The sequence below is a fragment of the Nannobrachium achirus genome (genome assembly GCF_963921795.1).
Source record: "Nannobrachium achirus genome assembly, chromosome: 1".
Taxonomy (NCBI): domain Eukaryota; kingdom Metazoa; phylum Chordata; class Actinopteri; order Myctophiformes; family Myctophidae; genus Nannobrachium; species Nannobrachium achirus.
Genome location: NC_137810.1, coordinates 6,935,508 through 6,961,267, shown reverse-complemented (window position 1 = coordinate 6,961,267; position 25,760 = coordinate 6,935,508). Strand labels below are relative to the sequence as shown.

The 25,760-nt window shown below is 42.8% G+C and overlaps 1 protein-coding gene across 1 annotated transcript in view; it reads right to left on the bottom strand.

Moving 5' to 3' along the window:
- Window positions 1-5,618: 5,618 nt before the first annotated feature.
- The window catches only part of LOC308291694 (sex comb on midleg-like protein 2), a 94,553-nt gene continuing 74,411 nt past the window's right edge, over window positions 5,619-25,760 (bottom strand). Inside the window, exons 9-15 of the mRNA XM_080733801.1 lie at window positions 21,820-21,913; window positions 20,991-21,194; window positions 19,094-19,243; window positions 13,151-13,279; window positions 9,864-10,085; window positions 7,874-8,049; window positions 5,619-6,138 (exon numbers count right to left, since the gene is read on the bottom strand). Of these exons, the coding sequence (XP_080589927.1) occupies window positions 6,013-6,138; window positions 7,874-8,049; window positions 9,864-10,085; window positions 13,151-13,279; window positions 19,094-19,243; window positions 20,991-21,194; window positions 21,820-21,913 (1,101 nt within the window). The 3' untranslated portion in view covers window positions 5,619-6,012. The remainder of the gene's footprint in view (window positions 6,139-7,873; window positions 8,050-9,863; window positions 10,086-13,150; window positions 13,280-19,093; window positions 19,244-20,990; window positions 21,195-21,819; window positions 21,914-25,760) is intronic.

Sequence of the window (25,760 nt, the reverse complement as noted above, 5' to 3'; positions counted from 1 at the left end):
GACAGTCAGCTGGGGCATTAAGGCCACTGTGGCCTCAGGGTATGACAGTCAGCTGGGGCATTAAGGCCACTGTGGCCTCAGGGTATGACAGTCAGCTGGGGCATTAAGGCCACTGTGGCCTCAGGTCATGACATTGGTTTGAGGGTTAGGGTTAGGCAGAAATAGGCACAAGGCCAAACTGAGGGGCAACGACAGCCATGGCCTTCGTGGCCTCCCTGTCCTGGTAGTTGGGGGGGTCCCTGCTTCATCCCTCTCTCAGATAAGGGGTCCTTGGTTAGGAAAAAAACGTTGAAGTTACAATCTGTAAGGCAGAGCGATAACAACTGCAGGAATAACGCCAGAGATTCAAACACAACGACAACAACAGACAAGACCAATTCTTTTCTCTCTTTTTGGTAGGTTTTATAAAATAGAAAATACACATCATTGTGAACACAACATGTATTGTTTTATGTGAAGGAGCAACACACTCTTCTTCTGTGGTGTGTCAGTATGAAGGGGCAACACACTCTTTTCTTCAAGTACTTGGAGAGCAGGATGCAGACAGAGAGAGGAGGCTCCATCCTGTGTTGCATATCTTTATGGCACAGAGAGTCTTTGAAGTCACAGAGGGAATCAACACGTTGTCGCTGTCGGGCAGAAACCTCAGATCTCCATATTTAAACCTTTTTTAGTTTAAATTAATAACCTACTTTGTGGGTTCTTTATACATATTTAACCAATGAAAACAGGGATGCAGCCAGAGCGATATGGAAATTGTTGGTGTTAGTTATTGTTTCCCCTTTTTGTGCCAGGGAAATAACTGTCCAGAATCTACAGCTGGGTAGACTGCAAATGACCAACACACCAACATAGTCAGCGCAAAATGTATGCTTATCAACAACAGATAAATATCGGCTACTGACATCGGTTAAGGTCGGCTTTATTTGCCGATACCGACATTGACCGATAACGGCAAATTATCGGCCGATACCGATATGTGGCCAATATATATATACAGTATATGTGCATCGCTAAATGAAAAGCATTAAAGGACAACTTTGTTTTTTCACAACAAGGCTTCATATTTTAGATTGTAATTAAAGAAAAAGAAAAGGTTTTCATTTACTCCTTTCTATTGTTTTAAGAGATTTTAATGATTTTGATTTCAGTGGCTGGGGGCATGTGTACAAGTGGCTAAATATGTCTGTTCGTACACACAATAAGCCTATTCCCAAGATGGGGGATAGTTGTGTCACTATAAATAGTAATAAAGAACTCAGCGGCTTATTGTGTCTAAAGAGACACATTTAGCCACTTGCACGCTTGCCCCCCACCCCGCTTGCCCCCCACCCACTGTGCTAAAACGATAGAACAAAGTAAATGAAAACATTTTAACACTCAGATTTTCTTTTCTCTAATCACAATCTAAAATATGAACCCTTGTTGTAAAAAAACAAAAAAGTTGTCCTTTAAGAGACGAACAAAAGATTAAATAGTAACTACTTTGGATCCACACGGCTCTTGTGTGCATCACCTGAAAAGCAACGTTCTGACGTACAACTACAAGGTTTCCACCCGACAGGAACCATAATTATGAAGCTTATTATTATTATTATTAATATGTTCTCTTTCTTGTCGTGTGACGTACAACAATAATACCAAAACATTATTTATGCTACAAAAGGTTGCACTAATAATAACAAAGACCACATGAACCTGAGAGCCGTCCAAATGTTCCAAAACAAGGTAAAGCATAAAGGCGAGATCCATCAACCCTTTCAGGCCTACAATTATTGAATGCTTTAACCAGTGAAAAACAGCAGATATACAAGCTCACAGCGCGGCACCGAGTGCCGCGCTGTGAGCTTGTAAATCTGCTATTTTTGAAAAAAGTCGTGAAAATGTGTGCAAATCTTTGAATATATGTATTTTCAAAGCGAACGTTTGTAACTCAAATTTTGCTTCTGGGGTGGTCCCTGGAACTAAATATTTTGAGATGGAGGTCCGTGGCCAAATACATATAATTTTGGGGGTCCTTCACATGAAAAAGTATGAGAACCACTGACACAGTAGTCTCTCAAGAACAGACTAACTGAGCTCCAGTTAAGTGAAAGGACCTTTTCTTTGACGATGGCCGGCCAGATTGCTGACATAGAAACAGAGGTTTTTCAAAAAGCCTTAGAAGGATTCCAAAGACACTTATAGAATCGGTTCAAAATTCTAATTTTCAAGATTTTTCAAAAATAGCAGATCTACAAGCTTGTATATCTGCTATTTTTCAATAGTTAAAGCATAAAATAATGATACACAAAATGTGTACCCGTTCTAAATGGGTTAAACCAGCGTGGGGGGGGGGGGGGGGGGGGGGGGGGAATACTTGGAACTAAAAAGCGCAGCGTTTTTTTTTTTTTTTAAGTAGTAAAAAGCAGTATGAAATACATTGTCTGAAATAACCCACCCTAAACCCCACCTCCCCCCCACCCACCCATTATTATCTTCACATTTCTAAACTTAATAATAAATGATTTTCCTTAAAATATTTCGCTTTTCTACAAAAGAAATGTACATTCTGTTGCTGATAATTCATGGTTAAACCCATGAAACTGTACATCAGATCTGTTCTCATAGCCAACAGTGATTGTTATTATAGAAACGGTTGTCGTCGTAGTCGTGGCAACGACGGCGTTCGGGGGGGGGGGGGCGGCAGGTTCGCGGCAGTCCAAGGGGCGGGGGACTTATTATGACCGAGGCAGGCTTGGATGTTTTATTATTTTGTGAGCGTTACAAAAAGTTACATCACAAACTCATAGATTATGGTGATTTAAATCAGCCCTTTAGAAATCATGTCCCTGCGACCATCTTTCTGTCCACTGAAATAAATAACAACGTGATCTGGGACTCCCCAGGAGGCCGGGCCGCTCCTGGGACAGTTTTATGTCCATAAAGACCCGAGAAAGAGACGGGAGAAATACAACTTTTACACGAAAAACTTAAAAGTAGAGAAGGGAGTTTTAAACCACTTCCAACCAGGGCATTAACGACTTGTGATTTTTTGCAAGTCGACTCGACTCGGTAAAAAGTTGAGTTGAAGTCGACTTTATCGTTTGATGACCGACGTCATCACACCACACACGACCCCCCAATTATTTTGTGGGGTCCCCAGATGATTAACTATAAAGAGTATCTACACAATTCTAAAGTGCCAATTTAAGGACTTTTTTTATACCTCTAAAATGGCAAATTAAACATTGTCCAAATTGTCAAATATATAGAGGCAGAAATTGTGACTTTCTCTGATGGAGTCGACTTGTGTAATGAAGTCGACAAGTCGACTTTTTCGTTAATGCCCTAGCGGGCATAAGGGCTAAATTGGGGCAAACGCAACACGTTTTCAGCTTGTGTATCGTCTCTTCTCCGTCCGACAAGTGACACCATTTGTACGCCGAAGAGAACAAAGAAAAACAAGGTTTAAGTGGTTCTAAACTTGAGGCCCCCTTGGCATTCCATTCACACACAGCATACAGGGCACAGCAGTTAGAACCCTTTCCCAAACACAGTCATGGGAAGATTGAGGATTCTTAGAGAAACCAGAGACAGAGAGACAGAGAGTGCAACATGTTCACTTGACGCGACGGCACAGCGATAAAGTTGGGTTTTAATTTAACGGACGTTGTGAGCGCGTTGACATTCACGCTCGGGATAAATAAGGTTTCTTAAAAAAAAAAAACTTTCTTTCTTGCTGTGAAAGAAACGGAATGGATCTTCACTGGAGGGGGGAAGAGGCATCTGTAGGGCTGGGCGATATGGTGATGAATATCACTGAGACGATACAATGTCTCCAAAGTATGCTTTTTCAGAGATATCGTATATTTCTTGATAAAATGAGGGAGCCTTATAAAAAAAATCCTGTTGAATTGTTAATACACATTTGGTTTCATTTGTATACTGTCAAAGGGCCAATTTAGACCTCCCAAAAGGAACCCAGAGAGTCCCTGGACCCCACTTTGAGGACCACTGGTCTAAATGGTCAGTAATAATAACCATAAAAACCAACATGAAAAATAATCGTGATAAGATTGTGTATCGTGATACAGCTTGTAAGAATATTGTGATATTGTATTTGTTCCATTCTCTGGAGGGGCTTGTTAACCTGTGTATTTTAGCTATAATGTTGCATTATATTACACAATAACAGGAAGTATTGTATCAGGAGAGCACGGTTCATACTTCTAGCTTACAGTACATACAGTACATACCCTTCGGTATTAAAGTTTTATCCTGACTGTAATAAAAACAATATATATTTATAATATATATATATTTATACTGCATATTATATTGTATAAGAAGAAACATTCTCCACATATCTTTGGGGGAAAAGATCCAAAACCAGGATCAAAAGATTCCATCTCAGTAAAAAAAGAAAAGAAAAGAAAAGATAAAGAAAGAAAAGGAGTAATAATGTCCGTGAGCTGGTGTGCACATGTGCTATGCAATGTAAACACTATGGGGGGATTCTTTTCATTTGGGATCTTGGTTGGAAGTCCACGGTTTGTCTGGAAGTGAAGCTATAGGTTAGGTTAGGGAGGGGGGGTCTAGGGCCTAGAATTATTGAATGCTTTAACCAGTGAAAAATAGCAGATGTACAAGCTCACAGCGCGGCACCGAGTGCCGCGCTGCGAGCTTGTAGATCTGCTATTTTAGAAAAAGTCGTGAAAATGTGTGCAAATCTTTGAATATATGTATTTTCAAAGCAAACGTTTGTAACTCAGATTTTGCTTCTGGGTGGTCCCTGGAACTAGATATTTTGAAATGGGGGTCCGTGGCCAAATAAATATCATTTTGGGGGTCCTTCACATGAAAAGGTTTGAGAACCACTGACACAGTAGTCTCTCAAGAACAGACCAACTGAACTCCAATTAAGTGAAAAGGACATTTTCTTTGGCGATGGCTGGCCAGATTGCTGACATAGAAACATAGGTTTTTTCCAAAAATCTTAGAAGGATTCAAAAGACACTGCTATTTTTTTCAAAAATAGCAGATCTACAAGCTCGCAGCGCGGCACTCTGTGCATCATAATGTGTTCAGGCCTAAATGGGTTAAACCACTTCCAACCTGGCGTCCGTCTCATAAATACAGAAAATAGACTCATCTAAAAGCTGGAAACGCGGTGCAAATTACGACACGTGCTCCTACGGGCTGAGGGGGAGGGGTGGGGGGGCGGCCCCTATCAAGCGGTGGACTGTTGGCGGGGGGGGGGGGGGGGGGGGGGGGTTGTTGTGGGGGGGGTTGTGAGGTAATGTCTTCAGCGATGCACACTTCTTGTCCTCTCAGTCAATCCCTCTGAATTTGTTAACACGATTAGCCCGGGAACGCGTTGTTACGGGTCATTTTATGCTTTTAACTAGTGAAAAGTAGCAGGTGTACAAGCTCCTATTGTAGATCTGCTATTTGTTGGGGGGGAAATCATGACAATTTGAGCAAGTCTTTGAATATACTGACCCTACTGTATACCGTCTCCTAAATCTTAACAGGTTTCTGAACTATGTTTCTATGTCAGTGGTGATCAAACTTTTTCATGTCAAGGACCCCTAAATGATATGTATTTGGCCGCAGACCCCCCCCCCCCCTCCCCCCTCCCACCCATCTCAAAATATGTTTTTCCAGGGACCCCCCCAGTATAAAAAGATATATTCAAAGACTTGCAAAAAAATAAATAAAAAAAATAACACGATTTTTCAAAAATAGCAGATCTACAAGATATATCTGCTATTTTTCAATAGTTAACGCATTACATAACCCTAACCCTAAATGGGTTCCGGAGGTATTGCCCCCTGGCTGAGAGGAGGAGCCATACCTCGCTTACAGAGTCCTTTTGGTGTGGTGGGTTTAAGTCCGGGTGTGACTGCCGTTTCACTGAGCTCTTATTGCCCCCGTGTGTGTGTGTGTGTGTGTGTGTGTGTGTGTGTGTGTGTGTGTGTGTGTGTGTGCGTGTGTGTGTGTGTGTGTGTGTGTGTGTGTGTCACGGTGCTAGGGTTTCCCTGTCTTCAGCCTCTCTATGTGGTGACACAGCTTGAGCGCGGGCCCCAGCTTCAGGCCCATGTACTTCATCACCATGTCACTGCGGAGGAGCATCAGCGCTTTGCCGTCAATCTCCTGGGGAGGGTGAGGAAGCAGACCAAAGCACAGCGTCACTATACAAGACAACGAGTGACTTTGTAGGGAAAACTCACACTCATCCTAGACAATTTGCCTTCCTGGCCCCCAAACTGTGGAATAAACTCCCTGTTGCACTTGGAATTACAGACTCACTCCCTAGCTTCCACCGTGGACTGAAGACTCCACCTAAGCCCATAGCGTAAGCCATTAGGTAAATTGCTTTTCTACCACTTCTACCATATAAATGAAAGAAAACACAGTTGTAACTTGCATTGATCTTGGAAATGTTACAACTGCAACACAACAGTGGGTGGGGTCCACCACTGTTTTAAGCCAATCAGAATCCAGTATCTGAACATGTGACCACAAAAAGTGGTAGAAATAACTTTTTGAAATGAAGTGCCATGTTTTTATTTTCTAGATCGTCAGTGTGCCATCGATGTCAACATACATTTTCATGACACCCATCAAACATTCTGACATATTTTGATTGGCAGGACATTGTTATAACGATCATTAGAACCCCAACTATTTCCCGACTCCCGCCCCAGTCAGAGTTCAGAGTTTTAATGAATGTAGAAGTATGTGGAGGACGTGATATGCTGTAAATTAGGTGACTTCTTTTAATTGACCACCTTTAAAAAATAATAATTGATTTTAAAATAAAAATCTCTCTCTCACACTTCTTGCCAGTGTGCCAGTGATCACCCTCCCCTGTGCCAATGTTGGCACCCTGGTTCCTAAGGTTGCCTACCGCTGCAGTAGACACATGTTTCCTGAACAGTTTCCTGAACAGCTCTGCGTGCGGGGCCAACGCTGAGGGGTCTGCGTCCCTCACAAACTGATGAAGTACACTAAGCACTCACATACAGATGAAGTACACTAAGCACTCACATACAGATGAAGTACACTAAGCACTCACATACAGATGAAGTACACTAAACACTCACATACAGATGAAGTACACTAAACACTCACATACAGATGAAGTACACTAAACACTCACATACAGATGAAGTACACTAAGCACTCACATACTGATGAAGTACACTAAGCACTCACATACAGATGAAGTACACTAAACACTCACATACTGATGAAGTACACTAAGCACTCACATACAGATGAAGTACACTAAACACTCACATACAGATGAAGTACACTAAGCACTCACATACAGATGAAGTACACTAAACACTCACATACAGATGAAGTACACTAAACACTCATACAGATGAAGTACACTAAGCACTCACATACAGATGAAGTACACTAAGCACTCACATACAGATGAAGTACACTAAACACTCACATACAGATGAAGTACACTAAACACTCACATACAGATGAAGTACACTAAACACTCACATACAGATGAAGTACACTAAGCACTCACATACAGATGAAGTACACTAAACACTCACATACAGATGAAGTACACTAAACACTCACATACAGATGAAGTACACTAAACACTCACATACAGATGAAGTACACTAAACACTCACATACAGATGAAGTACACTAAACACTCACATACTGATGAAGTACACTAAGCACTCACATACAGATGAAGTACACTAAGCACTCACATACAGATGAAGTACACTAAACACTCACATACAGATGAAGTACACTAAACACTCACATACAGATGAAGTACACTAAACACTCACATACAGATGAAGTACACTAAGCACTCACATACTGATGAAGTACACTAAACACTCACATGTTTCCTGAAGAGCTCTGCGTGCGGGGCCAGTGCTGAGGGGTCCGCGTCCCTCACAAACTGCATCACCTCCTCTATGGACCAGTTGGAGGGGCTCCTGCCTCCTCCAGGGGTCTTCATCATCATCACGCTGCTCTCTCTGTCGGGGGCCTCGGGGCCCGTGGTGGAGCTGGCCGCTGGAGAGAGAGAGACAGAGACAGGTCAGTGAAGGACACAAACAAACACATTCCCTGCCATTTAACAATACCTTCGTACTCTTATATGCCCCTCCAGTCTCCATAGACTTCCATGTAATTCATAGTGCACGGATCATGCACACCCATGCCTAGATAATGCACCACGTGTGTCCACATTGCTCACAGCTTTCAAACAAAAAAATCCGAATGGAAATCCGTTCAGGCATTCATGAGATAGCAGCCATTATGTTTTCCTAAAATGTAAACAAAGATGGCTGCCATGTTTGAAAGATGGGGTTGCTATGGGGGTTAAACATGCAATTTCGCGATTGCTATCATGTCTACTACATTTTTTGGGGTCAAAAATTTTTTTTTTTCAAAAAAATGTTTTTCTCGGGATTATCGGGCCTGGCAGGGAAAGACATTGAAATAATCTCGGGATTATCGGGCCTGGCACACAATGAGTTAACAACAAGAACATATTTGTACTCTTATGTACCCATGTGCACGATAAAGAACCCTTTAACCTTGAATAAAGGCTAGAGTGATGCCAACATTTGCCAACTTTCAATAGGCTATATGCTGCATATACGCCATTTTGTTCTACTTCCGGGTGTCTTTCGACTTCCTTCACAGGTGTTACTGATGATACTAATTAAGGCTCTGTTTGATTTATTGTACAGTGGTTCTTTAATTCCAAGGACCCCCATAACTCTATACAAATGGAATCAACAAATGTTCCATTTGTACACTCTCAGAGTTACACACCTGTATGGGGACATTTGGAACCCACTCAAGGACACTTTGAGACCCACTGGTGTAGCAGAGTGTTTCCGGTGAGCCAAAATGCACACTATCAGCACACTGACTCTGTTTGACCAGACTAGTATCATCGGTAACACCTGTGAAGGAAGTCAAAAGACAGCCGGAAGTAGAACAAAATGGCGTATATGCATATAGCCTATTGGCAAGTGGAAATGCAGCTTGGCTGTCCGTCAGTCAATGACTCGTCTCAAGTCCGAATTTTCATTGACATTGTTTTTGTCGAGACTCCGTCTCGGCCTAAGGGACTCTTCCCACACCAAGTCCACTCGAGTCAAGAGTCACTACAATGCAATGAAAATACTTGTATTATATTATACCCATATTAATGAATTACTAGATGATGTGTGTAAATGGTGCATGCCATTTGCTGCATACCACTTCTCTCTCCACATTACCAATCAAACGAGGATTACAATTTTTATGATTTTCTATCTGGTCTCGGTCTCGACTTGGTCTCGACCCCTGTTTGTCTCGTCTCGGGTCTTGACCTGGACTCGACCCCCTCCCACACTCGGTCTTGACTCGAACTCGCCCCGCCTCGGACTTGGGGACTCGACTACAACATTATCTTTGACAATACTGTGATAGTGGGGTGTGGTTTGTTGTTGACCGTGTCTCACACACACTAGTCTCGCGTAGCCAGACAACTATTCCACAATCTCTGAATGCTATATAGAGTCTGGAACAGCAGCTCCCTAACTGCGAGTAATGGAAACGGGCATTACCGTTCAAGAAAATATATTTTAAAATGTCATTTCTGCTAAGCAGCAAGCTAAACATGTTTGTATGATGATAAATGTGTGCGATGTGAGACGGAAACGGAAGTGACGAGGAGGCTTCACTTCCGCTTCATCTCGCACTCATCATTTCTATTCTGGTTTGCCAGACTGTATGCCGGGAGCATTTGACCAAATCGCGGAGGCAACAGTCTGGCCACGCGAGACTACGCACACACACACACACACACACACACACACACACACACGTACCTTCCACTCGTCGGAGCGTCTGTGTGGCGGTGAGCTCTCCGGGGTTGGAGGCGTGTCGTCTCAGGGGCGTGGCGCCGCCCCCCCCGGGGGAGGGGTAGTACTGAGGGGGGGGCAGGTACTCTGAGGAGCCGCTGCGGGGGCGGGGCGTCATGGAGTTGGAGGCGGAGTCCATGAAGCGCTGCTCCTTCAGGAGGCCGTTTCCCTCGTGAGGCAGGGTCTCTGCTGGAGGGAGAGAGAGAGAGAGAGAGAGAGAGAGAGAGAGAGAGAGAGAGCAGAGACAGAGACAGAGAGAGAGAGAGAGAGAGACAGAGAGAGAGAGAGAGAGAGAGAGAGAGAGAGAGAGAGAGAGAGAGAGAGAGAGAGACAGAGAGAGAGACAGAGACAGAGACAGAGAGAGAGAGAGAGAGAGAGAGAGACAGAGAGAGAGAGAGAGAGAGAGAGAGAGAGAGAGAGAGAGAGAGAGAGAGAGACACAGGGGCGAAATTAGATCTTATTCTGCATGGGTTTTCAGATCCAAAGCACCCTGTACTGCTGTGAGGGGGGGCCCATAGATTAGGAGATTAGAGACCCCTGATATATTGGAAATGACAAAATACATAGTGTCGTTGTCGAGTGGAAACCTTGTATGTCCAAAACTCTTTGTCTTGCATTTATCATTTTAAAAATGATTTAAACGAGTGAAAACAGCCGATCTACAAGCACACAACGCCTCGCGGTGCGAGGCGTTGTGTGCTTGTAGATCTGCTGTTTTAACTAGCTTTGTGCGACGGCCTTGTATGATGAATCAGGGCTTTACTTTGCGAAAAAACATACACATTTGAAACTTGGAGATATGGTTTCTTAACGACATAAAAGCCGTTCTTGTCCAAGTGGCAGTTTTTTCACTTGGACTGTCTGGCTACACGTAGCTGAGTAAACAAATTAAGTGAAGACAGGTGCTTTGCCATATCATAATGGAAAAGCAAAAGTACAATATTTAATGCCCGTTTCTAGATGAAAACCCTTTCAGATGGTTTTATATACAATCCCTTTGAATGTAAATATCACATACCGTAACCACTTCAACTTTGACTTACATCATAGTCCAAGGCAATACTCATGTAATTCTAAGATGCCACGACATCAAATTGATTGTGTTTAATTGAGGATAATTACAGACTGACTACAGACCCTTACAGGGCCATTCCTATACTTAAGGGTTACATTCCCACTGTGGACTTGACCAGTGCACAGATCAATCTAAAATAATCAGAATATTGTGTAAAAGTACATTTTCTTTAAACTTTCATATATTTTTTTGAAACTTTCATAATATGTTCTAGATACATTGCAACCTTTTTTGTTAAGATTTTGAATTTGTGTGGCATAGGGCATTAACGACTTGTGATTTTTGCAAGTCGACTCAACTCAGTAAAAAGTTGAGTTGAAGTCGACTTTATCGTTTGTTAATGTCATCACATCACACACAACCCTCTGGGGGGTCCCAGATGATTAACTTAATGTGAAACATTGTTTTCTCACTCAACTGTAAACAAACCAACATAAAGTTTAAGTATATAGAGGGTATCCTCACATTTCTAAAGTGCCAATTTAAGGACTTTTTAATACCTCTAAAATGGCAAATTAAACATTGTCCAAATTGTCAAATATATAGAGGCAGAAATTGTGAAAATAGCAGATCTACATGCTCACAACGCCTCGATTGAGCATGTAGATCTGCTATTTTCACAATCGAAAGTTTTTTTTTCCCAACTTCGACTTTCTCTGGTGGGAGTCGACTTGTCGACTTTTTCGTTAATGCCCTAGTGTGGCATACAGCTTATGAATATCAAAAGTCCATATTCCAAAATATTATAGGAGACCACTCAAAACAAGGATTTATATGTTGAAATGTCAACCTTCTGAAATCAAGAGTTGCTTGAAGTCCAGTGGGAAGTTTCCGCAGTCAGTTATGATTTGTGCTAGGGCAGGGGTCTTCAACGTTTTCAGGCCGGGGACCCCCAAACTGATGGGGAGATGGAGCAGGGACCCCCTACCACCTCGTAGGGTGGGGGGGTCGGGGCTACGACATATTTTTTATTTTAAACATGTACAAGTTACAGCGAGCAGGGTGGGCCGTACCTTATTAACTGAGAACCAATGTCAATAATATCAACAATCTGTCAATTGCATAGTAATCATGTATTCAAGCTATTCAAAATGGATAGAATCATGATTTATTTTTTAACATAAATGTGAAAAATGAAAAAAAGAAAATGAAAAAAAAAAAAACATTTTTTGATTTTTTTTTTTTTTTTTTTAAAGCAATAATTTAGCGGACCCCCTGCAGTACCTCCGCGGACCCCCTAGGGGTCGCGGACCCCCTGTTGAAGACCCCTGTGCTAGGGCATCTGCAATGCTTTTTACACAATATTGTATATTCTTTTAGACCGATCTGTATTCTGTACGGCAGTGTTTCTCAACCACTGTGTCTGGTGACCTTTGGTGTGCCCCTGAGAAGGGTCAAGTGTGCCCCTTGATAGGGTTGTCACAATTATTACATAATCGTCTAATCGTGATTATTTGACATAATGGTGTTTATTTTTCATAATTGTCATAATCGTTTCCATGTCAAAAATAGTGGAAATAGCAGATCTACAAGCTCACAACGCGTCGCGATGCGACGCGTTGTGAGCTTGTAGATCGGCTATTTCCACTATCAATGTTCTTTTTTAAGTATAAAGTTGTCAAATATGTCAGTAATTTCTTTGTATATTTAGCTTATGTGTCATATCTACCATGTGTAATTCAAAGCCTAAAAGCCAAACAGAAATGTAATCAACGACAAAAACACAATTAAATCGTTAATCGCAATTATTTGAGAGAAAATTAATCGTCATGTAAAATGCCATAATCGAGACAGCCCTACCCCTTGAAACTGCTTGAAAGCCAGTATTGTATTTATCATTTTAAAAATGATTTAAACTAGTGAAAACAGCCGATCTACAAGCACACAGCGCCTCGCGGGTGCGAGGCGTTGTGTGCTTGTAGATCTGCCGTTTTCACTACTGTTGTGCGACAGCCTTGTATGATGAAGCAGGGCTTTACTTTGTGAAGAAACGTACAAATTTGAAACTTGGAGATACAAGGTTTCTTCCCGACAGTGATGATATTTACACCCCCGTATTATGTTGGTGTGCCCATGGATTCTTGGGACATGAAAAGTGTGCCCATGCAGTAGAAAGGTTGAGGTTGAAACGCTGCTGTACAGGACACCAAAGAAACGTGTTGAGCGAGCCGGCTTGTACCTTCTGAAGGATGGGCGTCGGTTCGTAAGTGTTTGGGAGACAGGGGCGCTGCGTAGGGCGGCGGGACCCCCGGGGGACCCCTCTTACTACCCCGTCCCAGAGAGGGGCTGTCCATGGCCTCTTCTTTCACTGGAACACACAGAACACACCGCTCACGCCATGAGCATCATGTTTGTAGATCAGTGGTTCTCAGTCTGTGTTTGAGCGGTGCTAACCGCGCCTATATCTGGTTTTGTGTGTATGTCTGTATGTCCGTCCGTATTTGGGATGGGACAATAATCGTTATTATCGTTTATCGTGAAATCATCCTCCGTCATGCAATGGGATCAATTCGCCTTCTATAACTGGTAAAACAGACCTCTGACAAAATCTCTTTGCCAAAAAATGTTGTGTGTTGTGAGCTTGTAGATCTGCTATTACGATAATATCGTAAATCGCAAAAGTTCTTTTGGACACATCGTGACCTGAAATGTTCATATCGTCCCATCCCTATTCTGTATGTCCCGCAAAGCCTAGCATTGGCTAAGCCTCGTGCGACGTTCTGGCGTGTATGTATGTACTGTACGCCTATCATAAAAGGCACCACTCACTTCACACTGGGTGCGATTTTTTTGTCCTCAGTACCTTCGATTTCTGAATCCAAATACCCTGACTCAATTTTTTACAAATCTAGCATATCATTGCTGCAGAGCAGAAACCTCTTATTTCCATATTCTAACCTTTTGTGTTCTTTCCATACATTTAACGCCCTACCAGATCATACTACAGCGTCACACTAAAACATGAAGAGTACCACATCTGCTGCTTTGGAATCCTGAAAAGTAACAGTTTTGGACATATGAGATTTCCACCTGACAGACGATGATATGATGGAATGAATGAATGTATGAATGAATGAATGAATGAATGCATTATACAACACATTGTATGAATGAATGAATGAATGAATGCATTATACAACACATTGTATGAATGAATGAATGAATGAATGCATTATACAACACATTTCAAAGAATATAACATTATAAAATAAGAAGAGGAGCTGCAATTCAGCAGATCCTGTCCTAAGGCAGTGGTTCTCAAAGTGGGGTCCGGGGACCCCCAGGGGTCCTTGAGGGAGTTCCAGGGGGTGCCCAGCTAAATGATAGTTAGGAATCAAATGGATCCTTATGGGTCTGTAACTCTGAGAGTGTACAAATGGAACCAAATGGTCCATTTATACACACTCAGAGTTAAATTAACAATATTTTTTTACAATAATAGATTGGGGTCTCCGAGATGGAAATGCCATTAAATGGGGTTGCGTAGCCCTAATGCATGTCAAACTGACTGGGGGTCCTTGACTTTAAAATGGTTGAAAATGACTGCTAGAGCCTTCTCCTTCTTTACCTGACAGTGTTCTGTACTGGCTGAAGAGATGCTGAACACAGGGTTCCCACACATCTTTACCAATTCATTTCCAAAACCTTTCCAGAATATTTAACCTGATTTCCAGGACTATTCATGGGTTGCATTTGTAGTCCTAAACCAGCCATTTTGAGGACCAACACAGGTGTTTTCATTGATGTAGAACATTGGTTCTATGCCAATCAGACAAATTGAACACCTGTGTTGGTCCTCGATATGGCCGGTTTAGGACTATAAATGCAACCCATGAATATAACAATAATTCAGCTCAATAACGAGTCTCTTACTCCTATGCGCAATGGCCAAAGACAGGTAGTGTATGCCAGTGGTTCTCAACCTTTTCTGGCCGTGACCCACGAAATAATCATATTTGAACTGGGGACCTGGGAGTAGAGGAATTTTGTATAACACGGTTTTATTGTGAAAATAGCCGATCTACAAGCTCACATCTGCCTCTAATATAATTTGACAATTTGGCCAATGTTTAATTTGTCATTTCAGAGGTATTAACAAAACTGGAAAAATATTTTTCTAATTTCAAAATGTTTCCAGGAATGTCATGACCGTGGGAGCCCTGTGAACAGTTAGTTATTTACCTGACAGTGTTCTGTACTGACTGAGGAGATGCTGAACAGTTAGTTATTTACCTGACAGTGTTCTGTACTGACTGAGGAGATGCTGAACAGTTAGTTATTTACCTGACAGTGTTCTGTACTGACTGAGGAGATGCTGAACAGTTAGTTATTTACCTGACAGGGTTCTGTACTGACTGAGGAGATGCTGAACAGTTAGTTATTTACCTGACAGTGTTCTGTACTGACTGAAGAGATGCTGAACAGTTAGTTATTTACCTGACAGTGTTCTGTACTGACTGAAGAGATGCTGAACAGTTAGTTATTTACCTGACAGTGTTCTGTACTGACTGAAGAGATGCTGAACAGTTAGTTATTTACCTGACAGTGTTCTGTACTGACTGAAGAGATGCTGAACAGTTAGTTATTTACCTGACAGTGTTCTGTACTGACTGAGGAGATGCTGAACAGTTAGTTATTTACCTGACAGTGTTCTGTACTGACTGAAGAGATGCTGAACAGTTAGTTATTTACCTGACAGTGTTCTGTACTGACTGAAGAGATGCTGAACAGTTAGTTATTTACCTGACAGGGTTCTGTACTGACTGAGGAGATGCTGAACAGTTAGTTATTTACCTGACAGTGTTCTGTACTGACTGAGGAGATGCTGAACAGTTAGTTATTTACCTGACAGTGTTCTGTACTGACTGAAGAGATGCTGAACAGTTAGTTATTTACCTGACAGTGTTCTGTACTGACTGAGGAGATGCTGAACAGTTAGTTATTTACCTGACAGTGTTCTGTACTGACTGAAGAGATGCTGAACAGTTAGTTATTTACCTGACAGTGTTCTGTAGTGGCTGAAGAGATGCTGAACAGTTAGTTATTTACCTGACAGTGTTCTGTAGTGACTGAAGAGATGCTGAACAGTTAGTTATTTACCTGACAGTGTTCTGTACTGACTGAAGAGATGCTGAACAGTTAGTTATTTACCTGACAGTGTTCTGTAGTGACTGAAGAGATGCTGAACAGTTAGTTATTTACCTGACAGGGTTCTGTACTGACTGAAGAGATGCTGAACAGTTAGTTATTTACCTGACAGTGTTCTGTAGTGACTGAAGAGAAGCTGAACAGTTAGTTATTTACCTGACAGTGTTCTGTAGTGGCTGAAGAGATGCTGAACAGTTAGTTATTTACCTGACAGGGTTCTGTAGTGGCTGAAGAGATGCTGAACAGTTAGTTATTTACCTGACAGGTTTCTGTACTGACTGAAGAGATGCTGAACAGTTAGTTATTTACCTGACAGTGTTCTGTACTGACTGAAGAGATGCTGAACAGTTAGTTATTTACCTGACAGGTTTCTGTACTGACTGAAGAGATGCTGAACAGTTAGTTATTTACCTGACAGGGTTCTGTACTGACTGAAGAGATGCTGAACAGTTAGTTATTTACCTGACAGTGTTCTGTACTGACTGAAGAGATGCTGAACAGTTAGTTATTTACCTGACAGTGTTCTGTAGTGGCTGAAGAGATGCTGAACAGTTAGTTATTTACCTGACAGTGTTCTGTAGTGACTGAAGAGATGCTGAACAGTTAGTTATTTACCTGACAGTGTTCTGTACTGACTGAAGAGATGCTGAACAGTTAGTTATTTACCTGACAGTGTTCTGTAGTGACTGAAGAGATGCTGAACAGTTAGTTATTTACCTGACAGGGTTCTGTACTGACTGAAGAGATGCTGAACAGTTAGTTATTTACCTGACAGTGTTCTGTAGTGACTGAAGAGATGCTGAACAGTTAGTTATTTACCTGACAGTGTTCTGTAGTGGCTGAAGAGATGCTGAACAGTTAGTTATTTACCTGACAGGGTTCTGTAGTGGCTGAAGAGATGCTGAACAGTTAGTTATTTACCTGACAGGTTTCTGTACTGACTGAAGAGATGCTGAACAGTTAGTTATTTACCTGACAGTGTTCTGTACTGACTGAAGAGATGCTGAACAGTTAGTTATTTACCTGACAGGTTTCTGTACTGACTGAAGAGATGCTGAACAGTTAGTTATTTACCTGACAGGGTTCTGTACTGACTGAAGAGATGCTGAACAGTTAGTTATTTACCTGACAGGGTTCTGTACTGACTGAAGAGATGCTGAACAGTTAGTTATTTACCTGACAGTGTTCTGTAGTGACTGAAGAGATGCTGAACAGTTAGTTATTTACCTGACAGTGTTCTGTAGTGGCTGAAGAGATGCTGAACAGTTAGTTATTTACCTGACAGGGTTCTGTAGTGGCTGAAGAGATGCTGAACAGTTAGTTATTTACCTGACAGGTTTCTGTACTGACTGAAGAGATGCTGAACAGTTAGTTATTTACCTGACAGGGTTCTGTACTGACTGAAGAGATGCTGAACAGTTAGTTATTTACCTGACAGGGTTCTGTACTGACTGAAGAGATGCTGAACAGTTAGTTATTTACCTGACAGTGTTCTGTAGTGACTGAAGAGATGCTGAACAGTTAGTTATTTACCTGACAGTGTTCTGTAGTGGCTGAAGAGATGCTGAACAGTTAGTTATTTACCTGACAGGGTTCTGTAGTGGCTGAAGAGATGCTGAACAGTTAGTTATTTACCTGACAGGTTTCTGTACTGACTGAAGAGATGCTGAACAGTTAGTTATTTACCTGACAGTGTTCTGTACTGACTGAAGAGATGCTGAACAGTTAGTTATTTACCTGACAGGTTTCTGTACTGACTGAAGAGATGCTGAACAGTTAGTTATTTACCTGACAGGGTTCTGTACTGACTGAAGAGATGCTGAACAGTTAGTTATTTACCTGACAGGGTTCTGTACTGACTGAAGAGATGCTGAACAGTTAGTTATTTACCTGACAGTGTTCTGTAGTGACTGAAGAGATGCTGAACAGTTAGTTATTTACCTGACAGTGTTCTGTAGTGACTGAAGAGATGCTGAACAGTTAGTTATTTACCTGACAGGTTTCTGTACTGACTGAAGAGATGCTGAACAGTTAGTTATTTACCTGACAGGTTTCTGTACTGACTGAAGAGATGCTGAACAGTTAGTTATTTACCTGACAGGGTTCTGTACTGACTGAAGAGATGCTGAACAGTTAGTTATTTACCTGACAGTGTTCTGTACTGACTGAAGAGATGCTGAACAGTTAGTTATTTACCTGACAGGGTTCTGTACTGACTGAAGAGATGCTGAACAGTTAGTTATTTACCTGACAGGTTTCTGTACTGACTGAAGAGATGCTGAACAGTTAGTTATTTACCTGACAGGTTTCTGTACTGACTGAAGAGATGCTGAACAGTTAGTTATTTACCTGACAGGTTTCTGTACTGACTGAAGAGATGCTGAACAGTTAGTTATTTACCTGACAGGTTTCTGTACTGACTGAAGAGATGCTGAACAGTTAGTTATTTACCTGACAGGGTTCTGTAGTGGCTGAAGAGATGCTGAACAGTTAGTTATTTACCTGACAGGGTTCTGTAGTGGCTGAAGGGTTAGGGTTAGGGTTGGGGTTGGGGTTGGGGTTAGGTTAAAGGTTACCTGACAGGGTTCTGTAGTGGCTGAAGAGATGCTGAACAGTTACAGGTAGTTATTTACCTGACAGGGTTCTGTACTGACTGAAGAGATGCTGAACAGTTACAGGTAGTTATTTACCTGACAGGGTTCTGTACTGACTGAAGAGATGCTGAACAGTTACAGGTAGTTATTTACCTGACAGGGTTCTGTACTGACTGAAGAGATGCTGAACAGTTACAGGTAGTTATTTACCTGACAGGGTTCTGTACTGACTGAAGAGATGCTGAACAGTTACAGGTAGTTATTTACCTGACGGGGTTCTGTACTGACTGAAGAGATGCTGAACAGTTACAGGTAGTTATTTACCTGACAGGGTTCTGTAGTGGCTGAAGGGCTAGGGTTAGGGTTAGGTTAAAGGTTACCTGACAGTGTCCTGTAATGACTGAAGGGCTGGCTGCTGAACAGGTTGTCACACTGCAGGTGACGACACACCGTCTCCAGGAAGCGCAGCACGAAGCCAGCGCTGGACGCAGAGGGCAGCTTGAGCAGGCGAACCCCGCCGTCCGTCCTCACTGGGGGTGGGCGATATGGAAAAATACAATATCACAATATTTTCCCAAGCTGTATCACATTACACGGTTTTATCAAGATTCTTTTTCACGTTGGTTTTTATGGTTATTTTTCAAGTTACTTGACAAAAACTAGACTCTCTGGGTTCCTTTTGGGAGGTCTAAATTGAACTTTACAATTATGTAACTCTGACAAGGGTCCATTTGGTTTCATTTGTATACTGTCAGAGTTAAGTGGAGACCTTGACATTTTAAAGTTTGAGAACTATTGATTTGAATTGAATTCTGCACTTCACCAGCCGAAATAGAATGGCTTGTTGGTAGATTAGCCGTGAAGTTTCTATTATTATATTATGATCTGAACTGCATTCATTTTACAAGACCATCAGCGCTATATCACGTGGTCTTCATCCCCCATAAACATCACGCGATCCCAGCCAAATTCCTCCCTCTGCATTGGCTTAGAGTGGCGGTTTCGGCCGACACATCTTATCCCTGTGCGTTTCGCGTGCGCGATCCGTTCACGTAAATGTCGGCTCAAATAATCCAAGTGCGGCTGCAACGTCCTTGCTCAGATGTCCGGTATAAAACGGTTTTAATATGGGCATCTCCATACGGCTGTCAAAGTGTTAACGATTAAACAGGATTTTTTACAAGGCTCCCTCATTGTATCACGATATATACCTCCCCTTGTCCTCACTGTGCAGGAAGAAACAGCACCACAGCGCCACCATGAGTCTGCTGCTGCTGATACAGTCCCCAAGTAACATATCTTTGCTGTCTGGCAATAAGATATGTAATGTCACTTGTAAATTAATAATCATACTACAACGTCACACCAAAAGCATCGGAAGTAGCAGACCCACAAGCTCGTTTTGAGCTTGTAGATCTGCTACTTTTGCCATTTCTGAATTTGAATCCTGAGAAGTACCAGCATGACCTAACAGAGACGATATATCTGTTTGGGCCATAACATACTGTAGGTCAATATTTGACTGTCAACAATTACGCTGTCGATAGCTATTATTATCTATATAGCTATTACAGCATATTTACAGCTCGTCATAGGCGCAACGGACACATTTATATAACTCGTCATACTTGTCATAGGCAGTAAATGAGTTAAAGTGTCAAGTTCACAACTAGTTGTCACAGGACACTTTACATGTAGAGCAGAGACCCGACCGTGGCAACGGAAAACTCCCCATTTTAACTGTAAGAACCAGGCTCTAGGGTGGGAAAACTCCCCATTTTAACTGTAAGAACCAGGCTCTAGGGTGGGAAAACTCCCCATTTTAACTGTAAGAACCAGGCTCTAGGGTGGGCAAGAGAGAGAGAGAGAGAGAGAGAGAGAGAGAGAGAGAGAGAGAGAGAGTTTTTTTTTTTTTATATATATATATTTTATCCCACATGCAACCCATTTTTCTCACCCGGTGACTACCTAACCTGTAGTCCTGGTTTCCGCTCTCCCCCTGCCGCGCCAGGGGACATTGGGGAGCACCAGGCTGGCTAGGGGGAGGTAGTATAGAAACCAGGACTACTGCATGTTTTTGTGTGAGGGTCTATGCCCAAGGGGAGAACATGCAAACTCACCACAGAAAGGCTCTATCGCCAACCCCACCCCTAGGGTGTGGGTGATGACGCGGGTGGAGGAACACGCCCCCGGCGGGAATCGAACCCAGGACCTTCTAGCTGTGAGGCGAAGTGCTAACCACTGCACCACCGTGCCCCCTGAGAGAGAGTTATTTACCTCGGACCACCTCCCCTGCTCCAGAGTGGTTCTGCAGCCCCCCCAGCAGGACTTTGGGCTGGTAGGCGCAGTCCACACAGGACTGGACCACCTGCTGCAGGACCCCGTTCACCGGGCCCGGCCCGAAGTGGTCCGGGAGACGCTGCATCTGCTTCCTGTCCAGGTGGGGGCCGCAGTTCCCCTGCTTGTTCACGTACACACACACTGCACGCACACACACACACACACAGGTGTAAAAAAATAGTGTTTAAAGTAGTCGTTATGCCAAATGGTCCATTATACTTTACTTTACACAAGTAGTAAAAGCACCTGATAATTAGACTTTGTAAATCAACACCCTCCTACTTGATAAATAATACAGCGTCACACAATAGTTGTGCTTAACTCATTCGTTGCAATCTAAAACATCTCTTTGAAGATCCAAGCTGCCAAGTCTCCATAGACTTCCATGTAATTCATCATGCATGCCCAAGCCTAGATCATGCACCACGTGTGTGCACGCTGTTCACAGCCCAAGCCTAGATCATGCACCACGTGTGTGCACGCTGTTCACAGCCTAGATCATGCACCACGTGTGTGCACGCTGTTCACAGCTTTCAAACAAAAGAATCCGCTTGGATCTATCTATCTATCCATCCATCCATCCATCCATCCATCCATCAATCCATCTATCATAAGTAGCAGATTCACAAGCTAAGCGTTTTGAGCTTGCAGATCTGCTCCTTTCGCAATTTTGGAATTTGAATCCTGACAAGTAACAGTTTTGGACATACTGTATGAGCTTTCCACCCCACAGATAACATGACAGGAAAGGTGATGTTTCTTTTACCCGTGGAGACGACAGCGTTGTGGTTGGCAGGGCTCTCCTGAGGCAGCTGGATGCTGGGGAGATGAGCAGTGTTCTGGAGAAGCTTGGGTTTTCTCTGGGAGAAGCACAACACACACACACACACACACACACACACACACACACACACACACACACACACACACACACACACACACACACACACACACACACACACACACACACACACAGATTATGTAGTGTAGGTAGACCACGCACCTAATCAAAATGCTATCTAGCTTTCATGTATGGTTATTGAGGGTAGGCGAGTGTTACGGTAACTGCTATGGGTTTAGGTGGAGTCTGAAGAGGTGAGTCTTCAGTCCACGGTGGAAGCTATGGAGTGAGTCTGTTGTTAGAATATTACAGCGGTGGTCAAACCTTTCCATGTCAAGGACCCCCAAATGAATATGTAATTGGTCATACAGCAATCTGAAAATACGGTATGTCCTCCCAGACACAAAATGTCTCACATTCTTTCAAACCTTTTTTTTTTATCTACAAGCTCACATCGCCCCTTGTAGAGTGGCTATTTCCATGTATTGTAGCTCATTGCCGGGCTACACCGGAAAACGTGTGAGGATGCGACATGACTGTAGAGATGCTGTAGGAGCAGTGTCCAAAAATGTGTCTTGCAAGAATCGTCCTCATGATGGCGCTAGAAGAGGGCCATGTGAGAAATGAGGTTGTGGTTTGGCAGCCAAGGATTGTGTGTGCACAGTTTGGCATGGATCAGGGCAACGGTGGCGGAGATATGAGTAGGGGAAAAGTGTGACTGACTGACGGGCGGACAGACTGACGGGCGGACAGACTGACTGACAGCCGGTGGAGGTTTTGATAGTAACCTGATGGTCGCAATTTGTTCGGTGCCAATCAGACAAATCAAACACCTGTGTTGGTCCACAACATGGTGGGTGTAGACCTACAATTGCAACCCATGAATAAATATCAAATGATAGTTGTTTTACATCTGGCTCTGTGTGCATGTATGTCCGTCCTGCAAAGCTGAGCGTTGGCCTTGCAAGCTTCACAGGACGTTTAATGAAATTAATCCATAAAAGGCTTCACACTGGGTGTGAGTTGTTGAGCAAATGGCCAATCAGATTGCGTGAAATCACTAGCCATCCTACAATATCCAACGTAACCATGCAATGTCATCATAACGTCATCATCACAACCATGTAATTGTTCTTTAAAATGAATCGTCCGATCCGCTAAACATCAGTTAGCGACTAGTACTGAGGAAACCGAACTGCCTTCATCCTGACAAGTTAACCTGTAAATTAGTTGTCAACAGTCATTGAGGGTGGTTCTGCAGTGTGAAATGTTTCACTGGACGATACATCTGAAAGGAGAACAGAGGAAGAACCAGGCTGCTGTGGTGGTCGGACACGAGATGATCTACTGCTTTGGAGGAGAACGAAGACTGATCACCAGGATGGAAGTACATGTCTTCAACACGGTGTCTTTATGCTGGAGGAAGTTGAACCCCGTGACACCTGGAGGAGAGAAATGTCACTCTGAGGTTCCCTCCGTGTGTGAAGGTCACAGAGCTGTGCTGATAGAATATATTGTTTACATCTGGGGAGGGGATCCTTTCTGCAGTGTGCTTTATGCATTTGATGTCGACGCCAGTATATGGTTCAAACCAAGGGTTTCTGGGACTGTTCCAGTGGAGAGGTACAACCACTCAGCCTGTGTCTTGGGGAAGGTCATGTATATTCATGGAGGATTCACTCAGCAGAATGATCGCACTAATGACATGTACAAGTTGGACACCACCACAATGGTCTGGTCTTTAATTAACACCAGAGGAACTCCACCTCCTGCTTCATCACGCCACTCTGCCACCATCATCCGGACAAAGATGTTTGTATTTGGGGGCTGGATGGGGTCTCAATGCTACAACACTATCAAAGTGTTTGACACAGAGACCAACTGTTGGCTGAACACACCTTCTATACAGCTTAGTCCAGAAGGACGCACTGATCATTCAGTCTTTACCTTCAATGGAGAGCTGTACATATTTGGTGGCACTAACTGGAAGCGGACCTTCAATGATCTGTGGAAATTCAATCAAGAGACCTTCTGCTGGAAGAAGGTTGAGTCCAAGGGGAAAGGACCGGAACCAACTCATAGCGTGTGCTGTTGCATGGTGGGAGACCGTATCATCTTCTTTGGAGGATACAACACACCTGATGACCTGTATGTCTTAGACTTGAGTCCTAGCCTGAAGACATTATGTAAGCTAGCAGTTATTCAGTACGGTCTGGAACAGTCTGGACTCCCACACAACATCAGGTGGGAAGTGGCAGCCATGAATACCAACGTCGACTGAAACAATAACAGTACTAAGTAATAACAAGTACAGTGAGCCCACTAAAACAAGTAAGACGGTGAATACCGGTAAATTATTTCGAGGATGGATGGATGGGTGAATGACTGGACACCAAAGCCTGCAGAACCGAGGGAGTAGTAAAGAACAATGGACATGGTGGCCGATCATAGGTACTGCAGCGGAACCCCATCTCAAAATATGTTGTTCCAGGGACCCCCCAGAAGCAAATATTTGAGTTACAGATCTGATGTTCGCTTTTAAAAAGATATATTCAAAGATTTGCTAAATGAAATCAAGATCGTTCAAAACACAGCAGATATACAAGCTCGGAGCTTGTGTATATGCTTGCAGATCTGCCATTTTTTAAAAGTTAAAACATAAAATAAAGGTTTAAGTGGTTCCAGGTCTTAAAGGGTTAAAGCAGGGGTCTTCAACAGGGGGTCCGGGACCCCTAGGGGGTCCTCAGAGTTACTAAAGTGGGTCCTCCAAATACTTTGTGTGATAGAAACGTCTTTCTCATTTTTTTTAAATTAACCACTTAAACACTAGCGTCCATATTCTGAGAACTTTAGCCAAAAATAGCAGATCTGAAGCTGACAACGCCTCGTGCTGCCAGGCGTTGTGAGCTTGTAGATCGGCTATTTTCAGCAAAGAGCTTTTGGTGCAGAGGGGAAAAAGAGCAGACTAAGTACAGAGTGAAAGGTCAAGTTTATTAAGTATTGACGGTTCAAGTGGTTAAATATCGGAAACCACAAATTGACATGAATCCAAAATGCACTGATGATTGTGCTGCCAAAAGATGAAACTATATGGAATCTATGAAAAGATTGTGGGGGTCCCTGCTTCATCTCTCTCTCAACTAAGGGGTCCTTGGCCTGAAAACGTTGAAGAGCCCTGGGTTAAAGTGATGGTGCGTGGATGGTTGTCAATCACAGTATGAACTCAGCCTTTTTTTTTTTACTCCACTACTTTTCACTGACCTTCGATTTTTCTTTTTTATATTATATAAGTAGAGGACTGACAGCCCCGCCCCCAGCTATTCATTTTTAACACTTTTGTTGCCAGCTTTATTTATTTGTTTATTCTATGTGCCAGCTTTTTAATGGCTTTAAAAAAAAATATAGAATAAAAAATTGCAACCCATGAATAAATATCAAATGATAGTTGTTTCTTGAGCGGTGCTAACCGCTCCTACATCTGGCTTTGTGTGCATGTATGTCCGTCCTGCAAAGCTGGGCGTTGGCCAAGCTTCACAGGACGTTTAATGGAACTAGAAATACTGTTCCTACGAAACAGTGTGGGCTCGCATGTAACACCATGTATGGGCACAAAGATCTACCCTTTGGCTGCTCCTCATTGGCTAAGGGCCCTGCCTTTGTACTGTCGGTACAAAGGCAGTGTCTTACGTCATTTTGAGCAGAACTTGACTGACAAACTAGAAATACTGTACCTACGAAACAGTGTGGGCTCGCTCGTGTCTATATTCTGCAGCGTGCTAACTGTCATGTGAAGCTCAACCAATACTCCAGCTAACACCACTCCCAGATTTTCCGCAACTCATTGGCTAAGGGCCCTGTCTTTGTAC